Source organism: Euphorbia lathyris, chromosome 2 (assembly GCF_963576675.1).
Source record: "Euphorbia lathyris chromosome 2, ddEupLath1.1, whole genome shotgun sequence".
NCBI lineage: Eukaryota > Viridiplantae > Streptophyta > Magnoliopsida > Malpighiales > Euphorbiaceae > Euphorbia > Euphorbia lathyris.
In genome coordinates, this window is record NC_088911.1 from 116,105,865 (window position 1) to 116,126,180 (window position 20,316).

The following is a 20,316-nucleotide window of genomic DNA, read 5'->3' on the forward strand; positions in this document are numbered from 1 at the left end:
ATCCTATCTTCGTGACTGGACTTTATGTTTAACACATGGATTCCGTAACAACAACTTCTTATTCTATTCCTGAAAACATCACTAATGCTGCAAGAGCAGAGCTTCAGCATATTGGCTAAGCCCCTGCTTACATGCTTGACAAATTCCTCTCTTAAGCCCAAGGTGCCTAGCTTTCATAGGAAAGGTTGTATTGACAATCAGAAATAGTTGCATCCGAATTACCAGGCCAATGCCCAAGTGCTTCATATTCCATGTGTGGAGGAAGCTAGAAAAAGGAGCCTATTTGATCTTCTTGCCGTTATGGAGCTCTAGCTTCAAGGATAGATCAAAGGAATCAGATCCCCAAGTACAATCGTCGGCTACGGCGGTTGAAGATTTAATTAACTCATTGAACAAGAATCGATTGTATAGAGAAGTCACTCTTGCCCTCCGTACTAGTCTCAATGATGCTCGCACCGAATTCTCTTTCCTCCGCCTCCATAGACTCCGTTCACTTCACTTCTTAACTTTCTCTGCTCCGTCGCTCAATCCGACTCCACCATCAACCTTTTCTGTCAAACCCAATCAATTCTTGAACTTCAAAGTTTGTTTGCTGAGATTTTCAATTTCTGTTGATTGTTTCTAATTAATCCTATTTGAGATTGATTCGTTTATTCTTACTATGATCAGTGGTTCCCGTTCTGTTTCGACATTTTCATAAGGAGGCAGATGATTGCAAAGTGGAACGTTTAAATCATATATTTGGAGTGCAACCTCTTAAGATAGTGGGCCCTTCAACAGGTGCAGAGATTGCCATTGGACTTCGAGTTCTTGAAGGTTGTTGTCTCCTCCATAGAGAAAGCACCATATTGGCTCATCAGCACAAGGCTGTTAATGTGTTATTTCATGTTATTTTACTGACTTTATATCATATGAATTGACATGAGACTCTTTAATTGTTTAGGAATTTTGTCCCTAGAATTAAGTGCTAAAATTGAGGAATTGAATCATCCAGATTTTTCTTTTGATCCTGTTGGACCAATGCATCTATCAATTTAACTAAATTTGAGTTATGCTTATCTACAATTTGAGTTTTTCTGCTTACAATCAATGACTGCAGGTCTTGTTGCGTATATTATCAGCTAGAGGTGCGCTTGAACAAGGTGCCTGTCTAGATGCTCTAATAGCAATATTGTTAATCTAGTAGGTTCTTTAATTTGTTCAGTTTTAAAATCATCAAATTTGAGTTATGGTAGTTTGTCTCTTCCCTATATTTTGTTGCAACATATTATTTCAACCTAGGCTAATGTTATGGTTTAACTTTATTGGGTTTGTTCACATTTTTATTTGGTCGTGAAGCCTCATTTTACTTGCACAGCTTGTAAGTAAATCCATTTTTAATTAGCTGATATCTTTGACTTGATTTGCCCGCACTTTGGAAGCGGCCGACTGCTCCTTAAACTTTTACATTCAATTTAACGATTTTATATTTCAATTTTTAATTATTTCATTATTTTCACAGGTTATCTAAACAAGATCAACTTTTGAGGAGCTAAATTTTGCAAACGATCAAATCTATCTCAATGATGACACAATTAGTATTTTGATTTAATTAGTATCTCAACATTTTCGACGATACAGTTTCCGTTATGTTGCTTGTTTGTAATAGATATAACTTATAACATTATGGTTAAGTATTTTTTCAAAGTTATATTTAGTCTTATAGTTTAGTTTCTATATAGCAATAATTACTTATAATTTTAATTTTTTACTGCATGCGTGTATTTTTCTATGAAATACATCCATATAATGGAAAATAAAGATCTATATTAAATAGAATGCTTTTATAGTAATTTTAACTATTAAAGATTTGTTTTTATATATAGAAAATTTGTAAATAAATAAAATATTATAATGACAAAATTTGCACCACGAAAGCCTATGTGAAAATACATACTTTTATGTCGTTCAATTGCGCCACAAAATATATGCTTTTGTGGTGTGCAATTACACCACAAAATAGATGCTTTTGTGGCGTCTAGTTATGCCACAAAATATATGCTTTTGTAGCGTCCAACTATGCCACAAAATACATGCTTTTGTGGCATGATATTTTGCCACAATACTTCCGCATTTGTGGCGATATTTGTCGTAACAAAATAACTTGTTTAGTGGCGTGAATACTTTGCCACAATAGATAATCGTTTGTGGCATTGTTTATTTCCTCACTATAAAATATGAAATTGTGGCAATCGATTTTGGTAGCCACTAAAGGTTTTAGTGTCGCGTTCCTAGTGGCTAAAATAATTTCCGCCACAAAAAACATTAGTGGCGAATTTCTAGCATTTTGTGGCCAATAATTTCTCCACAAAAAACTGTTTTTCTTGTAGTGATTGTAGCATGCAGTTGTGAATTTTTCAACACCCTGCGAAATCAACAAAATGCAGATCAGATGATCACTTTCCTTCATTGTTTAAATGATAACTATGCAACTATATGTTAATAGATCCTTCTTATTGAGCCACCTCCATCACTCAATGTAAAGTAGTTTCTTTGTCTATACAATATGAGAGGCAGCTTAATCAATCTTTCAAACCCTCAAATACTAGTGGTAGCATACCTTTTGATAGATTTACAAGTTCACAAAAAAAAATAGGGAAATAAGCCTAACTTTAAACCTTACAACCCCAATTCTTGAAAAACCTATGACAAAAAATCACCTCTTTTTACCTATTATGGGGGACCTAGTCACACTGAGGATACATGTTATAAAAGCATGGCTATCCATGGAACTATAGGATAAATCCAAGAATCAATGTAGATCTACACCTATAAAGGCTATGGTAGCTAACCAAGCTTTGGGCATGGAAACTCAAATACAAATAAGGAAGAAAACTACAACTGCCCTACACATGATCAATTTGTCTAACTAAGGACAATTACTAGCAACTCATGTCATTATTTCCACAAAAATTATCAAAGGCATCTAGCTCAAGAAGTCGTGTCAATGAATACATGAAATTAGATCATTCGGGTATCATTCTTAGCTTATCTATTGGCAACATATCACCACCAAAAAGATCATTTACCATCAACATTATAGGTCATACAGAAACCTAGGAGTTATGCACATGCATAGAAAGACCCCAATTGGCAACATGTAATAAAACATGGGATATTGTTTGCTTATCTGCAACGAAGAATCACATGGTTATCACTAGGTTTTTAAGCTCAAACATAAGGTATATAGTAGCAAATACAAGTTCAAGGTCAGACTAATTGCAAATGAGTTCATCAATAGGAGGGCATGGACTTCATAACTACTCTTTCACCTTTGGAAAAGTGTTCACAACCATAAGAACATTATTGGCCATAATAGTAGTCAAGCATTGGTACATTGAGTAATTAAATATTAATAATGCTTACTTGCACGATGATCTTGTAGAAGAAGTGTATATGGTTTTGCCGTTTGGATTAGCTGCTTCAAATCTAAATCAAATCTGTAGACTTTGTAAATCCTTTTATGGCCTGTGTCAAGTTGGTCGTCAGTGGAACATTAAACTCGCAGAAACCATTATCAAATAAGGGTTTACACAAGCTCCTTTAGACCCCTCATTCTTTAACAAATCTGAATTCAACCAATTCCTTGTGCTGCTTGTTTATGTTGACGACGTTATATTAGCATATACTGACAAGCTATAACTGAGGTTAAAAATTACCTTAATTAAACTTTCAGTATCAAGGATTTAGGGGGCTTTATTATTTTCTGTGGTTCGAGTTTACACGAACAAGCAATGGAATTCATATGTGCAAGAGGAAATTCTGGATTCTTGAATTGCAAACCATCTTCCACCCCTGTCATACCCAATTTCAAAAACTACCCAGTTTATCGCCACCTTATTAGGAGAATGCTCTATATCACTCAGACTCGCACTGAACTCTCTTTCATTTTCAACAATATTTCTCAGAACCTTTGAAATCCAACTACTGATTATTTGACTCGAGCACATCATATAATTCAATATTTGAAAGGCATCCGACCCTTGGTATTCATTTCCAAGCTTCCAACAAGCTCCAACTTCAAGCTTTCTCTAATTCTGATTGGGCTTCTTGTCTAAACACTGGAAAATCAATCATTAGATATGTTGTTTTTCTTGGTCACTCCCTTATTTCCCAGCGATCCAAAAACTAGAGCATAGTGTCACACTCTTCTTTTGACGTGGAATATCGTGATATGGCATCAACCTTTTGTGAGTTACATTGGTTACTCAAGTTACTCTGCGATCTCTTTGTTCCACAACCATCTCCAACTCTACTTTTTGTGTGACAATACCTCTGAGATGGATATAGCTCAAAACCCTATTTTCCACGAACATACAAAATCTATAGACACTGATTACAACGTTATCCGATAACGAGTTCAGTCTAGTTTGATTCGGCTAATGCCCATTCCAACTTCTCTTCAACTAGTTGATCTCTTCACCAAAGCTCAACATTCTCCGCAATTGCGTTTTCTAATTTCCAAACTTGGCTTTCTCAATCCTTTTCTAGCCACATTTAAGGGGGGCGGGGGGGAGGTAATAAGATATGTATCCTATGGGGGGGAGGTAATAAGATATGTATCCTATGCTCAAGAAGAAAGCATCTGCAACCAAGTGAAAGTGGGTGAAAGCATTTGAAAATCTACAATGATAACAAGCCATTTGAAATACAGACTTAAAGTCTCAACGATATATTTTTCAAAACCTTTGCGCCATTTGAAGGACCTATTTTAGAAGCATTCACACGTATCATCTTTTTATCACCTTTCTTGATACGTTAATCATGACAAAGAATGGATCCCATTTTCTATGGAATGATTGACATCATTTTTTGTTAATCCTTTGTTTTTCTATTATTTTGTTTTCACATGGTTCACAACGAGTGGCACGACTATTATTTTCCCTTAACTAGCAATTTTTCTTTCGTTTATGTATAAATATTATTACCTCCGTCCCATAATATAAGTCATTCTATAGATTTTCATACAAATTAAGAAATACAATTAATGTAGAGTCAAATTAATGGATTTGCATTGGTTAACTTAAAAAAAGTTATCTCTCATGTAATGGTTGGACAATAAGTATTGGAATGTTCAAAAACACCTAAATCAAGACAAAAATTCAATGTTTTAACCAAAAAACTATACTATGGGCCCGTTTGTTTTACCTGTTGTTTGTTGTTTCTTGTTACTGTTTATTGTTTGATGTTTGAAAATGTTGTTTTTCAAAAAAGCAGAGATCAACTGCGTTTATAAAAAGCTACTTTTCAGCTACAAAAGGCAATCAGAAAGTGTCTAACCAAACATCTAAAACTCTCATTTTCAAAAGTGAAAATGCAAACATGAAATAAAAAAGCAGCAATCAAACACCTCCTAAAAATTCTTGGAAAACCAAACCGACTTATATTTTGGAAACAAATTCACTTTCTAAAATGACTTATATAAGGGTTAATTATAAATAACTACCATGTGGTTTGGCCGATTTGCAGATCGGTACCTGTGGTTTTTTTTTTTTTTGCAAACACAACCATATAGTTGCAAAATTTTACATGTTTTTTTAATTTACTAAATTTGGCTAATAACGACCTCAAAATGAAAATTTTCAAGAATTAAAGTTGTTTAGTATCATATTTACTATGGAACCATATTTTTTATTTTTCAAAATCATAATTTTTGAAGTTTTCTCTCTCTAAAAATTATCTTTCTCTCTCATAAAAAAAACAACACCTAAATGACCTCAAACCTAAAGAGTTTAAAGTTGCTTAAAATATCATTTAACTCTTGAAAATTTTCATTTTGAGGTCGTTATCGATCAAATTTTGACAAAGTGAACTCAAATCTAAAATTTTGCACACCGCATAATTACGTTTGTAAACCACAGGATTGCGTTTGTAAAAAAAAATCCCACAGATACCGGTCTGCAAATCGGTTAAACCACATGGTAGTTATTTGTAATTAATCCTTATATAATAGGGAGGGAGTATCTTTGAATCTTTGAGTTTTAAATTAAATTAAATTAATGAGAAACCTAGCTTGAATCCTTTGGATTCTTTGGCATTCAATCTTATATATGATGCCTTAATTATTTCACAAACAATTAAATTAAATTAGAGGCAAATTGATCTTAATTACTACTATCAAATTAGGTATTTCTATGGGTTAATGTCCCATGGAGGTTAATCTCCGCAAAGCCTAATTAATTATGCGATTTAATTTAATTATGATTATCTTCACCATGACTAGTCGACAAATAAAAGTACTTGAACTGAAGTAATCAATGCATGGACCTGTATATGATGGTTTACTATTCACGACAGATTTAATGAATCTCACATTTAACCTAATTTATTACCATGCATAAATTTATACCCTTTTATTTAAGAATAACTTCTTAATTTTTTTTTTTTTTTTTTGAAACAATAACTTCTTAATTTAAGTAAGGGTTAATACACCATTTTCATCTGTACTTATCTTAAAAAGTAAAAAGAAAAAATTGATTGGACTCTGAACTTTTAAATATCTCGACAACCCCTTCAACTTGTTTAGAATATTCCGATAACCCTTCCAGCTTGCTTAAATGTAATCGCTTTATTGTAAAAAAAAGTAAGTTGAATGCGAAATATGTATTGCATGCGTTTTGAAATATTATTACATAATTCAACTGTAAAATATATCATCTTTGATATTAGAACATCATACCTCGGTTGATTTTGGTCATTTTACTTTTGCAAGACGCATGCAACACACCTTTCGTATGCAGCTTGTTTCTGTGGATTCGAATGATTAACTGGTTATATTTTAAGCAAAAGATGAGGGAGTTATTGAGACATTTTAATCAAGTTAGAGAATTATCAAAACAGTTTACAAATTCAAAAAAACCAATCAAATATTTTGGACAAGTTCAGGGCGAATGATGTATAAAATCGTACGTCAAAAATAAAAAAGATTAGGGTTTCTTTTACAATTTTGAAATTGGAAAACATCTATTAAATAATTAAAGTTTAATATTTTATTTAATTTCAACAATTTTTAAATTGCCTCACATGGCTTCAGATATTTGCATTGAATGTAAAACAATTTGTTGACAGTAAGTTATGTTATAATTATAATTTATAGTCACTAGCTAGTACTAACATCATGCAATTAATATATCAGTCTCCAATTAAAAAAACATAACTCATTTGGTAAATTTCTGATTTCATCCTAGTATCTTAAAAATTCATTGTGGAAATTGTGTTTCAACACATATCTCACAATTAACCCCGATTTTCATCATGAAAGCAAACATATCGAAGCCGACTTCTTCTTCTTCTTCGTGCGTGATCGCGTCTCCAAGGGCCTTCTAACAATAGAGTATATTCCAACCTTATCGATTCCTTTTTTTTTTGGTTCGTAGGGTATCCTTCGCCGGCAGTAATGACTATTCCTTTCGAAGATAGTTTGCACTTCTATGGGTGGGACTGAAATTCTTTCCGTGAGAATCGAACCCTGGACCTTTGGTTAAGGGAAGATGAGCTTTTACCATTACACCACAATCTCGTGGTTCCAATGATCGATTTCTTTTGCTTTGTTCCAAGTTGAACATTTGTTATACCCCTGCTCAACTTGAGGGAGGATAATAGTATTTTATATATATATATATATATATATATATATATATATATTAGTATTACTGTAATTATGTAATTAGTGTGAATTTATAGTTAATACGGGTGTAATTAACATTACTAATCGTATGTCTTGGCTTGGTTAATAGAATTGAAATGTACATGAATGCAATGCAAGTAAATTATTTTAGATTGGCCTAATTAGTGATTATAATTAATTGTTAGTATAATTGGCATTGAATTCAGGTGGTAAGGAGGGCAAGCAATATAGTCCTTTTTAATAGCTAGAATGCACAACTACTTAATTCCGAAACATAGAAAGTGGAAGACACATAAATAAATCATATCATCCCTTGTTTACTCAACCTTATTAACGTTCCAGATGTTTTTTCCTAATTAAGTTTAAGCAATACATAACTAGCATTTTTTGGAAAATTACATGTTTTTTCCTAATTAAGTTCATGAGTAGCAATTTTTGGAAAATTACATGGTACAATATACTTCACCATACTTTTTTTGAAAGCATACTTCACCATACTTTGATCATGAACAATTTTGTGGTCCCTTAATTTTTAATTATCAGCATTGAATTTGTTTGCAAAATCATTACTTTTTGTTGGTTAAAAATTTATCTTATACTGCCTAAAATTCTTGTTGATTAATGAGTAGTTGTTATTTAATATATAGTGTTGCTTATAATAACAACTTGATGGATTGGAAAAACGTACAATTTATTCCTATAGTTTTAGAATTTGTTTCATAGCAATCACAATAAAAGTTTACTTATGAAAATTAGAAGTACTATCATATCGTTTATTATATTTTCTAATGTTACAATCAATATAGTTAATGAAAATTATATACGACCCCTAAAACAAAACCAAATCGACACTAATTGAATTGGGTTGACACTATTATGACACAACATTTCTGAATTAGGTTAGAATTAACTAATAATATAATTAACTCGTGAACACGACACTAACCCTATAATTACTTACTATCCACAGTTATACCCTTGGTCCAAACTTGTAAAAGAAACCCAATACTTTTGTGTCCAAACCATGTTCAACCAAACTTGTATTCTGTTTGTGTTTAATTTTCATTTATAGAATATGAGTAGGTAGTGTGATGAAATGCAGTGAATAACCCACAGAGAAAAAATCTACATGAATCGGAGTGAACCAGTAAAACATAGCATATAAAAGAGAGAAGAATCAGAAAACCCAAATAGACAAAAAGATATGTACTGCCATATATCTATCTTAAATTTTCTGAAAGACTAACCTACATAATCCAAATTGCAGAGTAGGCATATTTATATATAGATATATGAAGGCAGGAAGAAGAAAGTGGTTGTACTATTTATACTAGAATAGAATAGATGGGGTTGATTTAGATGTTTTATTAAAACAATTTAATTATGATCTAACTGCGGGTGCGGCTGTCTCATCAACCTTAAAAATCAAAGCTAATAGCCTAGCTAAGCTAGTTTCAATGATTAATTACCATGTTTATCAGGTAGAACAAAGTAACAGAGAAAGAGTCATCATCGTCGACCATCTTAATCTTAATTTGATATAATTAAGTAGTCCTTTCTAGTTGAATCAATCAGAGTATTGCACACTAGCTACATAACTCAGCTCAACTATGGCCATCAGGTTACAAGTTTGTGATTGACACTATGAACTGTCAAAAGATAATAATCAAAATTAGAAAAAAAGTAGAGAAATGTGAATTTTTTTAATTACATTTTTTTTTTCTAGATTTTTTCAATACATGTTTGTCGAACATATCCTTATAACTAACTACACAATCCAAATATCTTAGTTACTTTTGTTGAAGCTTCATCTCCAACATCATTTTCAAAAATCAATCCAAACTCTTTTTGATTTCTAATATCATGTAAGGTTGTTGATTTTAAATACATAATACTCGATTGCAATTCTAAGTTAGTTAAAGTTGTTTGAAATTAATTCTAAGTTAGTTATATGCAAGTGTTGTTCGCAATTTATGTCTGTGCAAAGTAACTTAACCTCAAATTGTCAATTACGAACCACTTTGCTAAATTGTGAACTATCTTTTAACTTTCACATTTTGTATAAATTGTGAAGTAACTCGCTGATTTAGTTCGCAATTGACATGATGTGAACTAAATTTGCCAAAATGCGAAGCTTATTTCATAATTTATATAAATTGCGACCCAATATATAAAATTGTGATTCATAATACCTAAATGTGAACTGACTCGACCAAAATGCAGAGTCAATTTCAATCAACTTCCCCAATGTCACAAATGCGAATTATATATTTTATGTCTTTGTTTAATACAACCTGTCAAAATATAAGTAACTGTTTTATTTTATCGACAAATTTCTTCGGAAGATCTGATGTAATAGTCAAACAACTATCAAATCAGTCGGTTCACATTTTCTATTATGTAAGGATAAAATTGAACTTACTTTACATTATTATAAGTAAAATTTCACAAGTTTATAGTTACAGGTAAATTTGCACTTTTCCAAGAACGTTAGAAGTTCAATATACAATAAATGTAGATATTGAAAATATAAAAGAATAGATGATTGCATTAAATGGATTTTATTGTGTTAAAAGTTCAATACATATATCTAAATATGGAAAAAATATTATATTGCCTTTAAACCCTAAATGAATGTTGTATTTCTTGTTTGCAGGAGAGGCATCTGCTTTACGCAAATAAATAATTTGACTAATGTGTCATGTTGACATGGTAGCTTTTGTCGAATATCATAATGAAATATTGATTTTTATTAATGTGATATATTAACTTGATGTAAAATTGTGTTAGTCAAATTTTTTTTAATTTAATATGTTCCTAACTTTTATATTTGTTTAAAAAAATTAAGTACCCTTATATTTTTAAAATGTTTAATTTAGTTATTAAATTTGTTTAAAGTGATTTATTAACCACTTAAAATCCACATGGTAGAGTATGAATTTTTTAAAAAAATTGGAATTTGTACACTTTAAATAAGTTTTGGGAACAAATCGGCCACTTTTAAGAAAGTTCAGAAGACAAATAAATACCTTTTGAAAATAAATAAATTGGTAATTTTAATTAATTTCAGAGGATTAATAGGATTGATAGACCTTTTTCAAAATATAGAAGGCATTCAACTTTTGTAAATTAGTATGACTAAAGATTATTAATTATTATTTTGAACTAATTTTGTAAAACACATTTTTTTAGGGTGTTGTTATACTTAGCCACAAATTCCCACTTCTAGCCCCATGAAATGATGAAAATGCCCTTTCATTGGTTTTGGGTGGAAAAAGCCTCTTTTTTTTTGTCTTCCCGACACACGGACGTGTGGCTATCACGCCTCACCGTGTGGTCGGGCGTGATAGCCACACGCCTCACCTTGTGGTCGGGCGTGTAGCTATCATGCCCTACCACACGGTGTGGCGTGTGGCCATCACGTCCGACCACACGGTGAGGCGTGATAGGCACACGCCCGACCTCACGGTGGGGCGTAATAGCCACACGTCCGCGTGTCGGGAAAACAAAAAAAATTAGTCCGCTATTCAATTAAACCCATAAATACCTATTACGTGTTCAAACTACACAATTTTAATTAAAACCTGTAAATAACATACAATTTTAATTAAAACCCGTAACAATAATATAAGTTCATGAATAAATATTAACTAAAAATAACAAAATAAATTAGCAAAATAAAAATTTAGTTAAACAAAATAAAATTTACAACAACTAAACTTAAATAAATTAAATTTACAATATAAAAATTTAGTTAAACTAAATTAAACAAATTAAAAATAATAAAAATTTAATTAAATTCAACTAAATTAAAAAAAAATTGCCCATACACCACACGGGCGTATGGGCATCACGCCGTTACCATTGTGAGGGCATATGAACATCACGCCGCACGACAGGTGCCGGCGTATGAATATCACGCCTTCACATGTGGTGCGGCGTGATGTTCATACGCCGCACCAGAGGTGACGGCGTAATCTCCACACGCCCCATGTCCCGATTTCGATTTTGAATAACAGCAAAATCCGATGTAAAAAACGTCCAAAAAACATCAAAATCAAACGGAAATACGTATCATAGGTCCCTTTCCTTTACCGATCCATGTTTTTATTGATAAATTAGTCTGGATTAGATTAAAGAGAGTTTAGGTTGTTTGAGAGGATTTGAGAATTCTAAAAATTGTCTAAAGGGTATTTCGATCTTTTTACGGGGCTAGGGGTGGGAATTTGAGGTTGGGTATAGTAATTCACTTTTTTTTTTTTTTTTTTTTAGACGAAAGAAAAGATATACAATTTTTCTTGCATAAAAAAAATATTCTTGAAACTTATGTACAACTTTGACCTTGTGGATTAAATGGTTACTAAACAACTAGCAGAAGCTCAAATTTTAAGCCCATGCTGTTGCTGAAGTTTGCTGTTGGTTTTTTGGGCAGGCCTTACCCACTTTTTGCTGGGCTTTTTACTCTTTAATTAGAAGAGAAAGGTTTGGTTTTGGATTCTAGTCTTGTAGCCCACCTCTATTATAAACTGGAGTTAAAGTAATCAACCATTCTGAATGAAAATCCATATTATATTGCAACATCTCAATTAAACTATACATTGCTAGCTTTATCAACAAAAAAAAAAAAAAAAAAAAAAACTATAAATGGCTAGAATTTTAAAATCATAACTAGTAAAACTACCACTCAATCAGTCAGCACTAGAGCTATCATGTGAACCAGATACAAGAAGCTTAAGAAACTCAAGTTCCATCTCCAACTCAATATTCTTCTGTCTCTCCTTCTCCAGCTCCACCTTAAGCTTTTCAATCACTTCCCCCTCTGTTTTCTCAGCTTCCCCCCCAAACACCACTATTAAATTCGACACCGCCTGTCTTTGCTCATCCAAACTACCCCTCAACGTAATTAATCCTCCTAACATTTTCTCATTATCAATGCTTATGCCTCCTCCACCTGGTGAACTCTCACCTGACTCGCTTTTCATCTCATGAATTACCGTTTCACCTCCAAATTGAACCTGTTTCAGAATTGAATCGTCTGTTAACTCGGGTGGAAAAACCGGGTCAAGATTGAAATCTTTCTCATTGAAATTCCACCCACTGATTCTTCTAATCTTCACAATTTCATCCCCGGATTCTCCTTCTATGTCGTCTTCTTCTTCTACATTGAAAGTTTTTCCTTGTTTGAATCGGTCTTCAACGGAAGGTAATCCCTGCAACACGTTCTTTACGAGCAAATCGACGCCTTTGCAGTTCTTGAAAAATGGATGTTTTAGTAATTTCTCAGCGGAAGGTCTTTTTGATGGATCTTGATCTAGACAAGAAGCGACCATGTCTTTGAAAGCTTTTGAAAACTTCTTCCCCTTCTCTTTCTTCTTCTTGTGTTTTTCATAATCGGAGAATCGGAATCGCTTTGTTATCTTCATGATTAACGATTTCGAAAGAGGGAGATGAGAGAGTGGAGGACATCCATGCGCTAATTCTAATGCTGTGATACCAAAAGACCAAATGTCAGCCTTAAAACTATACCCTGTATGCGAATGTATAACCTCCGGCGCCATCCAATACGGTGTTCCGGCGACATCTGTGAGCCTCAGCCGTGAGGAGGAGGAAGATAATGTTGAACTTCCCCCGATATTTGACTCGTAAATTGAGGCGGAAACGCCGAAATCTGCAAGTTTAATCCGCCCGTTTGAATCCATTAGGATGTTACCTGATTTGATATCTCTGTGTAAATGGCCTTGCTGGTGAAGATACGACAATGCGTTTAGCGTTTCTTTGAGAACTACCGCAATGCAAGGCTCTGATAAACCCTCCGGGAAAGAAGATGAGATTATTGATTGAAAAGAACCGGCGGACATGAAAGGCATAACAACCCAAAGACGGCGGCCGACGGTGAAAGAACAATGAGCTTTGAGTATATTTGGGTGCGAAAGAAGAGTCATAGTCTTGGTTTCCCATCGAATGTTATCGAAATCGGAACGAGATTGATCAAGATCGATCGATTTGATGGCTACTAAGGTTGAATTCAAGGGGATACATAGTGCTTTGTAGACGATTGCACTAACACCGACGCCTATTTCATCGAGGATTTTGTATGAATTTGAGTCGAGTGGGAATTGAAATCCTTTGGATTCTTGATCGTGATCTTGAGCCATGATTCTTGGAGTGTAATTTGAGGTTTGAGAGGTTTTTGTTTATAAGATGGAGAAAAGAGAGAAGTAGGTTTTTCAGGTGGCTTTCTTGTGAGGTTTAAAAGGGAAAGGAAGCAGTTATGGCGGTGACATTTCGAAAGGAAGACGATGATGCATGTGAATTTTTCAATAACTTTTCTTTTCTAAAGATGAACATGAAAGTGAAACAGAGAGACGCCTTTTCAAATTGGAACGGATTAGGCTTCTTGATTCTTCAATTCATATTTATAATGATCAGAAATCCAACTGTGCTTCTCACCATTCACATTGTGACACGTCATCATTTGTGATGACGTGTCACCATCTGAAACATTTAGTACCGGTTTTAAGATTGAGATACATTAACTAGAAAAGATTCATAGATGAAGTATAATTCTGAAATTTTTCAAATTCTCCGGTGGAATCAAATAATTCAATACATGTATCAACAATAAAAGTAAAAAATAGAAATACCATTCAAATGGCTATTTTTCAATATTTCTCAAACCTAATGAGAAAATATGTTGAATTTTTTTGGATTGGAACGAGTATTGAATAAAAATATCTAGAACCGGATTAAACGGTTGCCTATCAAATTATACAGTTGATTCTCATTAGTTACAATTCTAGAGATTTTTAAATTCTCCAATTGGACCGGAAACCAATCTCATACCTAACTAGCTTAATCCCAGACCATTATTTTCTATAATAACTAGAGACTGGTGTAAAATAATAAAAATTATTCTGACTTAATTTAATTTTCAATTGGGAAATGAAAATGTTCATCTACTACTAAAAAAACCATAGATCCTATGTACATAAAAATCATGGTAAATAGTAGAGATAATAAGCTCACAGACAGTGGAATGCATCCTTCGTCCTTTCTCAAGAACATACCTTCAATAATCGGGAAATTCACCACTACAATGTAAAGAGAAAGGAAAATTTGTGCAAACATTTCATCCCAACTTCGGTCTGCCAGAACGTAGATTCTAGCAACGCCTCCGATGAGAGAAACTATGTTCAAAATGACTATAAAAACTATTGGAGCAAGCAGCACTGTAGATGTTCGGAAATCGAATTTACCCATTTTGTATAATGTGATTTTTCCATCATCAGAAACTTTGTTTGTAGGCACAAAACTAGCTTTTCTCAATCCTGCCAATTTCAATACAGCATCTAAAGTTCCATATGTGTATCCTGTTACTGATTTTATCATCCAAATACGTTGCTCGTTCCACCATGTTTGCGCATTGCCTCCCGAGGAGAGTACCTCTTGTAAATGTTTCAACAAGGATGCTATGAATATGAATGCCAAGATCGAAAACGAAGAACTCGAAACCTGAAAGTTTTCATGCACAAAAGGCGAACGAAAGTTAGAAACCATGTAGATGTTCGTCGAAAAGGACAAAGTAAGTGTGTGTATAGTTACCTTGGGGTATATGGAGATGCCCTTCAAGAGATAAAGTTGAGGCAGAGTAGCAAAACACCACAAGGGAAAGCAATAGAGTGGCTGAAGAGCAAAGAAGCCGTAGCACATGGTTTGAAGCAAAGGCATTCGCGATAAGCCGTATATCAAAGGGGAAAACCGTGACATTGTGACCTCCATCAGCCCGCAATTCCATCTCGTGTTCTGAACTAATGTGTCGTTCAAATTCGTGGTACCGCTGCCTAAGAACGACGGTCTTGAAGGATCACAAAGAATGGAAGTCCAGCCTTTGCAGTGCAACATTAACCCCGTAAAGTAATCTTCCACTACAGACTTGTAAAGAAACCCGACCTGCTTTTAAGTAAACAACATAGCGTGTTAATTTCCCCACTAAAACGAAGTAAAACATTTTTCTAAACTCTACGGTTCTTGCCTGAACACCCCAAAGAGTGTGTTCCTCATATGCACAAGTGGCTAAAAGATGAGCCTCTTGCAAGGATTTGCCTCTATTTGCGTGGACATTAGGTCGGTCGCTCAGGCGAACCGACATTAAATACTCGTTTGATTGACCAAATGTCCGTTTTAGCTGCTCCAAATCTGCATCAGTTGGCAAGCCATTCTGTAAAAGATGTCCATATAATGCTTTTCTCTTCATGTAAAAGCCAGTGCCGGACAATATCGGCCCCCCAACCCCATCTGAACCTGGCCATCTTATCTAAAACAGAACACCAACAATCAACAGAAGTATGAACCGAAATAAACTGAAACCAAACTGAATTTGATTTGCTTACAATAAATATTGTTCTGAGCTGGCTGTCATAGATGTCACTCTTGCTAATGTTGTGGAATTTCTGAGGGAATTGAACAAAAGCAAGTGAAGGTGAGACCTCAGGATCAAGATGGAAGCACATTGCTTGCCTAGCAGATGTTGAATCATTACAGTACATGTCGCAGTCTAGTACCAGTATGTACGGTGAGTTTGTCATAATTCCCGACACTCTAAGCTGCGAAAAAATCAGTAATATCTCTGTATTAAGGTCCACGTGATCAAAATCGCTCGGTTGAAGTAATTTACATTAAATTGAGAGAAAGTCGTACAAGAACATTGAGTGCTCCAGCTTTGAAATGGTGGGGAGTGGAAGAGCTTTTCTCACGAGAAACGTATACAAGAAGAGGCATATCCACTTCATTATCAGATTTGCCCTCTATCACCTGCATAACAAATAAAAAGTATGAGCTTTTCACTCAATTCAATTGTACTGGAAAAGTTCACAATTATGAATTGCAAGTTCATAACTTTTTTTAGTCTAGACCATTCGAGACTAATTCAAATTCGACCCGAGTAGCTGAAAACTTGTGAAATAATATTTCATTTCGAGGAATTAAAAATAAAAAATTTACAGTTGGACTAAGACTATGTTCTTTTTTAGTGAAATTAAGTAAACTAACAATAATTAAAATAAAACTCTTATAATAATAATAATAATAGTTCTAATAATAATAATTACAAATAATTATAATTATAATAAATAATAATAAATTATTAAACTAAAAATTACTGAACTAAACTAAATTGAATTGAAGTGAATACTACTGAACTGAAATTACTAATATTAAAATTAAGTGATAAACAACAGGACCTAACATATACCTCTACTGTTGCATAATGATCATGATTCCCAATTTCTTCCCTCTTTGCTCTCTCCATGGTTTTTTTGAACTTCTCATATTTGCTCTGCATCATAAATATAATTGGAAAAAGTATATACTGAAGTAATTAAATCAAGATATGAGATGAGGTAAATTTTACCCCAGTGTTTTTAAGGAAGTAAAAATACACCACTAATGTATGTAAATAGTAAAATTTGTTTTTTTTTAACAATCTCAACATGAAGCAATTTAAATTAGTTAATAGCGAATTCAACCTGTGACTACTTGAAGTACAGTAAATAAACCCAACTCATATCATGTGAGTTGAACTTGAGACAAATGCATGATCTTTCATCCGTTAAAAGTACGATCAACATCTCGTACATCAAAATGATAAAGAGGTGGGCAGGGTAAAAGGACCCTTTATAAGATGATTCCCGACTGTGGTGGAATCAGGATCCCGGACGACTCGGGCGCAAACATATCAGTAAAAAAAAAATCAAAACGTAAAAAAAAATTGACTTGGTAAATTTGTAAAGAAAAGAAGTAAGCATACTTAACCATCTCATCTACCTTTAAACATTGAAATAATACTACATAGAGTCAATATAATTCTCTCCAAAATATTACCAAACACCACTACTAAAAAACAAAATTCTCAATTCTCCGACGGCCTGCCGGGGCTCGAGCCCCCAACCCCCTGGTTCCGCCGACATCCCCTATCGGCACCATGTGCCCTTGCCAGGTAAGTCTCGTTTTAAAGGTTTTAGAGCTACCTAACCTGAATCCGAAATTGTGGGTGTAACCTTCGTTATTATTTTATGGAAAAACATTACCATTTCCTACATTAATGGTATATAATTTACCATTAATATATTATATAATGACTAGAATTATTAGAATCGTGCAATAATTATAATAAAAAAAGACCTTTTAAATGAATTATAATAAATATAGAAAAAAAAAAAAAAGACCTTGATGTCGTGCTTTTGCTGCTGATATTGGAGAGAATGAGCATGAAGAATATCATCATCATCATCTTCTAAGCTTGAAAAGAAAAGCTTAGGGCACCTATTAGAAATCCCAAACCTTGTACAAAAAGGAATCCAATACCTACCAAATTCATAAGCTTGTCTCATACCAAACAACGTCAAAGAAGATCCCCCATCATCAGAAAGATAAACAGAGAGTTTCTCCGGCGGATAATCTAGTGCCATGGCAGATAGCACGGTGTTCATCACCTCGAAAGGTGGTTCCTTTTTGGGATCAGCGGTGCATATGAACACATCAATCGCCGGAAGTTTGTTATTTTCCGGCAATCTTTGGGGGAAAACAGTCCGAGAAACTGGTCTCCATAGATAAGCTTGGGTACATAGCCAAATAAGAGAGAGTAGAAGCTCGGATGAAAAGAGTAATGAAAAAGGTAGTAAAGGTTTAGAATTGAGAAAAGAAGAGAGCCTGTAGATGATGAAAGCTACTAAGGCTGTGAAGTGGAAGAAAGCATATGAACGGTTAATAATGGCGGAAGATATTTGAGTAGTACAGAGATGGAGAGGGGAAGAAGAAGAAGGAGAAGACTCCATTTTTGTGCTAGTTAGAAGAATTTTTAGTATATGTATAGAGGCGGATAGGACACTAGTTCTTGTAAGAATATTCGCTTGAAATTGACATTTGGAGAAATTTTATATATCCTAATTCATTGATAGGGATTATTACTCACAAGTACTCTAAAAATTTTCCGATGGTATATACAAAAAAAACAAACAAAGCAAGCGCGTTGCTCTTTCTTTTTCTAAGAGTAGCTTTAAGCGGTGGAAACAACTATTTGTTGCCGCTTAAAATAAAAGACAAAAAAAAAAAAATTAACATACTGTTAGAAAACACAAATTGGTGAATATTAGTTTGAATCAAGTGAGGTCAAAAAGAAATTAAATGGAATCAAAAAGAAATTTGAATTAATAAAAAAGGATTAGATAAGATATTAACCTACAAAAGTAATATCTTCTAGAGAATTGCAGGCGGCAGACATAGTGCGTGCCTTCTATAACCCTTAGTTTTGTTCCTTTTGAGTTTTTTTATTGGTCAGAACAAGTATGTAACCAAATAAAGTAACAAACTAATTTAAGTTATATACTATGTAGTAGTAAGATGTAAACAATTTTACAAAGTAACAAAAAAAATCCTCATTAGAATTGCTTTCATCTTTTTCTCTCTTCTCGTACGAGCCTCATGATTTATGTAATGATAATTTTTATTTTTCTAAATACATGGTGGGTACCGAATATTTGAAGCATGAGTCCTTATCTTGACAGGTTTTTGGATTACATACTCATTGATACCTTAAATAATAATTTCAGAGAACATCTTTTATACGTGGATTAATGTCAACTTTCGGATCAGGATATAACTCACAAAAATCATCCGATTCAAAGTAAGGAATATCCCCTGAAGATGTTTAATGTATCATCTGACCATATGGATCAATATCCATTGTTCGTCCTAGTATCAGTACAATACAGTGGTAGAAGGAGAGCCATTGGATTACAGTAAGCGTTTACGCAAAGGACGACTGATGCGTCGCTTGACGTCATAACGGTCTGAAGGCCTTAGGATCAATCGGATGATGACACTTATCAAGACATTTGCTATATGGTGGAGTGCACCACCTGACGTCATAGTAGTCTGAAGATTGTAGAACCAATCAGATGATGACACTTGTCCAGTGAGTCACGAGGGCATATTCCCGAGATTACAACAATCACCCAATGAGCTATTATATATAGATAAGGTGACACCCCTCAAACAATATGTAAATACCACAGTCACCAATATACATATTGTTTTCAACCTTTGCTAATTTAAACATCAAACCGGGTTCATCGAACGTCGACCTCTCTCTGGTTGGTTGTACTTCCTTTTCAGACTACTCGAGAAGATCCTAAAAGGCAGTACATGTTGAGCAAAATCAATTGATGCAATCAACGTGGATCCAACACGTGCTCTCGGTAAGCAATGATTCTGAATACTGACTTGGTGTTCAGGAGTGAGATCCTTTACAGATTTTTCAGGAATCTTCCTAGAAGGTTGTTCCTGAATAGGAAATGTAGCAGTAGTGGTTTGCTTAATGTGAAGGTTTTCCTTAACAGAAGATTCAGTTGAGGCTTCTTTATCTTCACCAATGGGTTGATTCTCAGTAAGGTTTTGACTAGAAAGAGTTGCCTCATGAAGGTTCTATTCAGACGATTTTTCAAATACGGTTTGATCATCAATCTGATTTTTAGAGGATGGATTTTCCTTAACATGAGATTTAGCAGGAGAACTGAAGGGAATAGTATTATCAGTAGGGGGATTTTTCGTTATGGGAGATGTTGGTGCTGTTGAAACACCTTTCCACATGATTT

The 20,316-nt window shown here is 33.9% G+C and overlaps 2 protein-coding genes and 1 pseudogene across 2 annotated transcripts; 1 reads left to right on the forward strand and 2 right to left on the reverse strand.

Annotated features, from left to right (window-relative positions):
- The first annotated feature begins 229 nt into the window (after window positions 1-229).
- LOC136217397 (uncharacterized) lies at window positions 230-1,183 on the forward strand (annotated as a pseudogene).
- An 11,104-nt stretch (window positions 1,184-12,287) lies between these two features.
- LOC136219598 (serine/threonine-protein kinase BLUS1) lies at window positions 12,288-14,427 on the reverse strand. The gene has a single exon (XM_066007059.1). The coding sequence runs from the start codon at window positions 13,819-13,821 to the stop codon at window positions 12,355-12,357; it is 1,467 nt and encodes a 488-aa protein (XP_065863131.1). The 5' UTR covers window positions 13,822-14,427; the 3' UTR covers window positions 12,288-12,354.
- A 139-nt stretch (window positions 14,428-14,566) lies between these two features.
- Window positions 14,567-18,659, reverse strand: LOC136219597 (cellulose synthase-like protein G2). The gene is made up of 7 exons (XM_066007058.1): window positions 17,890-18,659; window positions 16,917-17,000; window positions 16,364-16,477; window positions 16,057-16,269; window positions 15,699-15,980; window positions 15,269-15,616; window positions 14,567-15,178 (listed from the first exon to the last, which is right to left on the reverse strand). The coding sequence occupies exons 1-7, from the start codon at window positions 18,496-18,498 to the stop codon at window positions 14,591-14,593; spliced, it is 2,238 nt and encodes a 745-aa protein (XP_065863130.1). The 5' UTR covers window positions 18,499-18,659; the 3' UTR covers window positions 14,567-14,590.
- Between the last annotated feature and the right edge of the window lie 1,657 nt (window positions 18,660-20,316).

What these genes read in the sequence shown, in the direction of transcription:
- LOC136219598 (XM_066007059.1), bottom strand. Translation starts at nt 13,821, where the DNA reads ATGGCTCAAGATCACGATCAAGAATCCAAAGGATTTCAATTCCCACTC.
- LOC136219597 (XM_066007058.1), bottom strand. Translation starts at nt 18,498, where the DNA reads ATGGAGTCTTCTCCTTCTTCTTCTTCCCCTCTCCATCTCTGTACTACT. An exon ending in CTGGAGCACTCAATGTTCTT is followed by an intron (nt 16,270 to 16,363) that starts GTACGACTTTCT and finishes ATTTTTTCGCAG; the next exon opens with CTTAGAGTGTCGGGAATTAT. An exon ending in AGCTCAGAACAATATTTATT is followed by an intron (nt 15,981 to 16,056) that starts GTAAGCAAATCA and finishes GTTCTGTTTTAG; the next exon opens with ATAAGATGGCCAGGTTCAGA.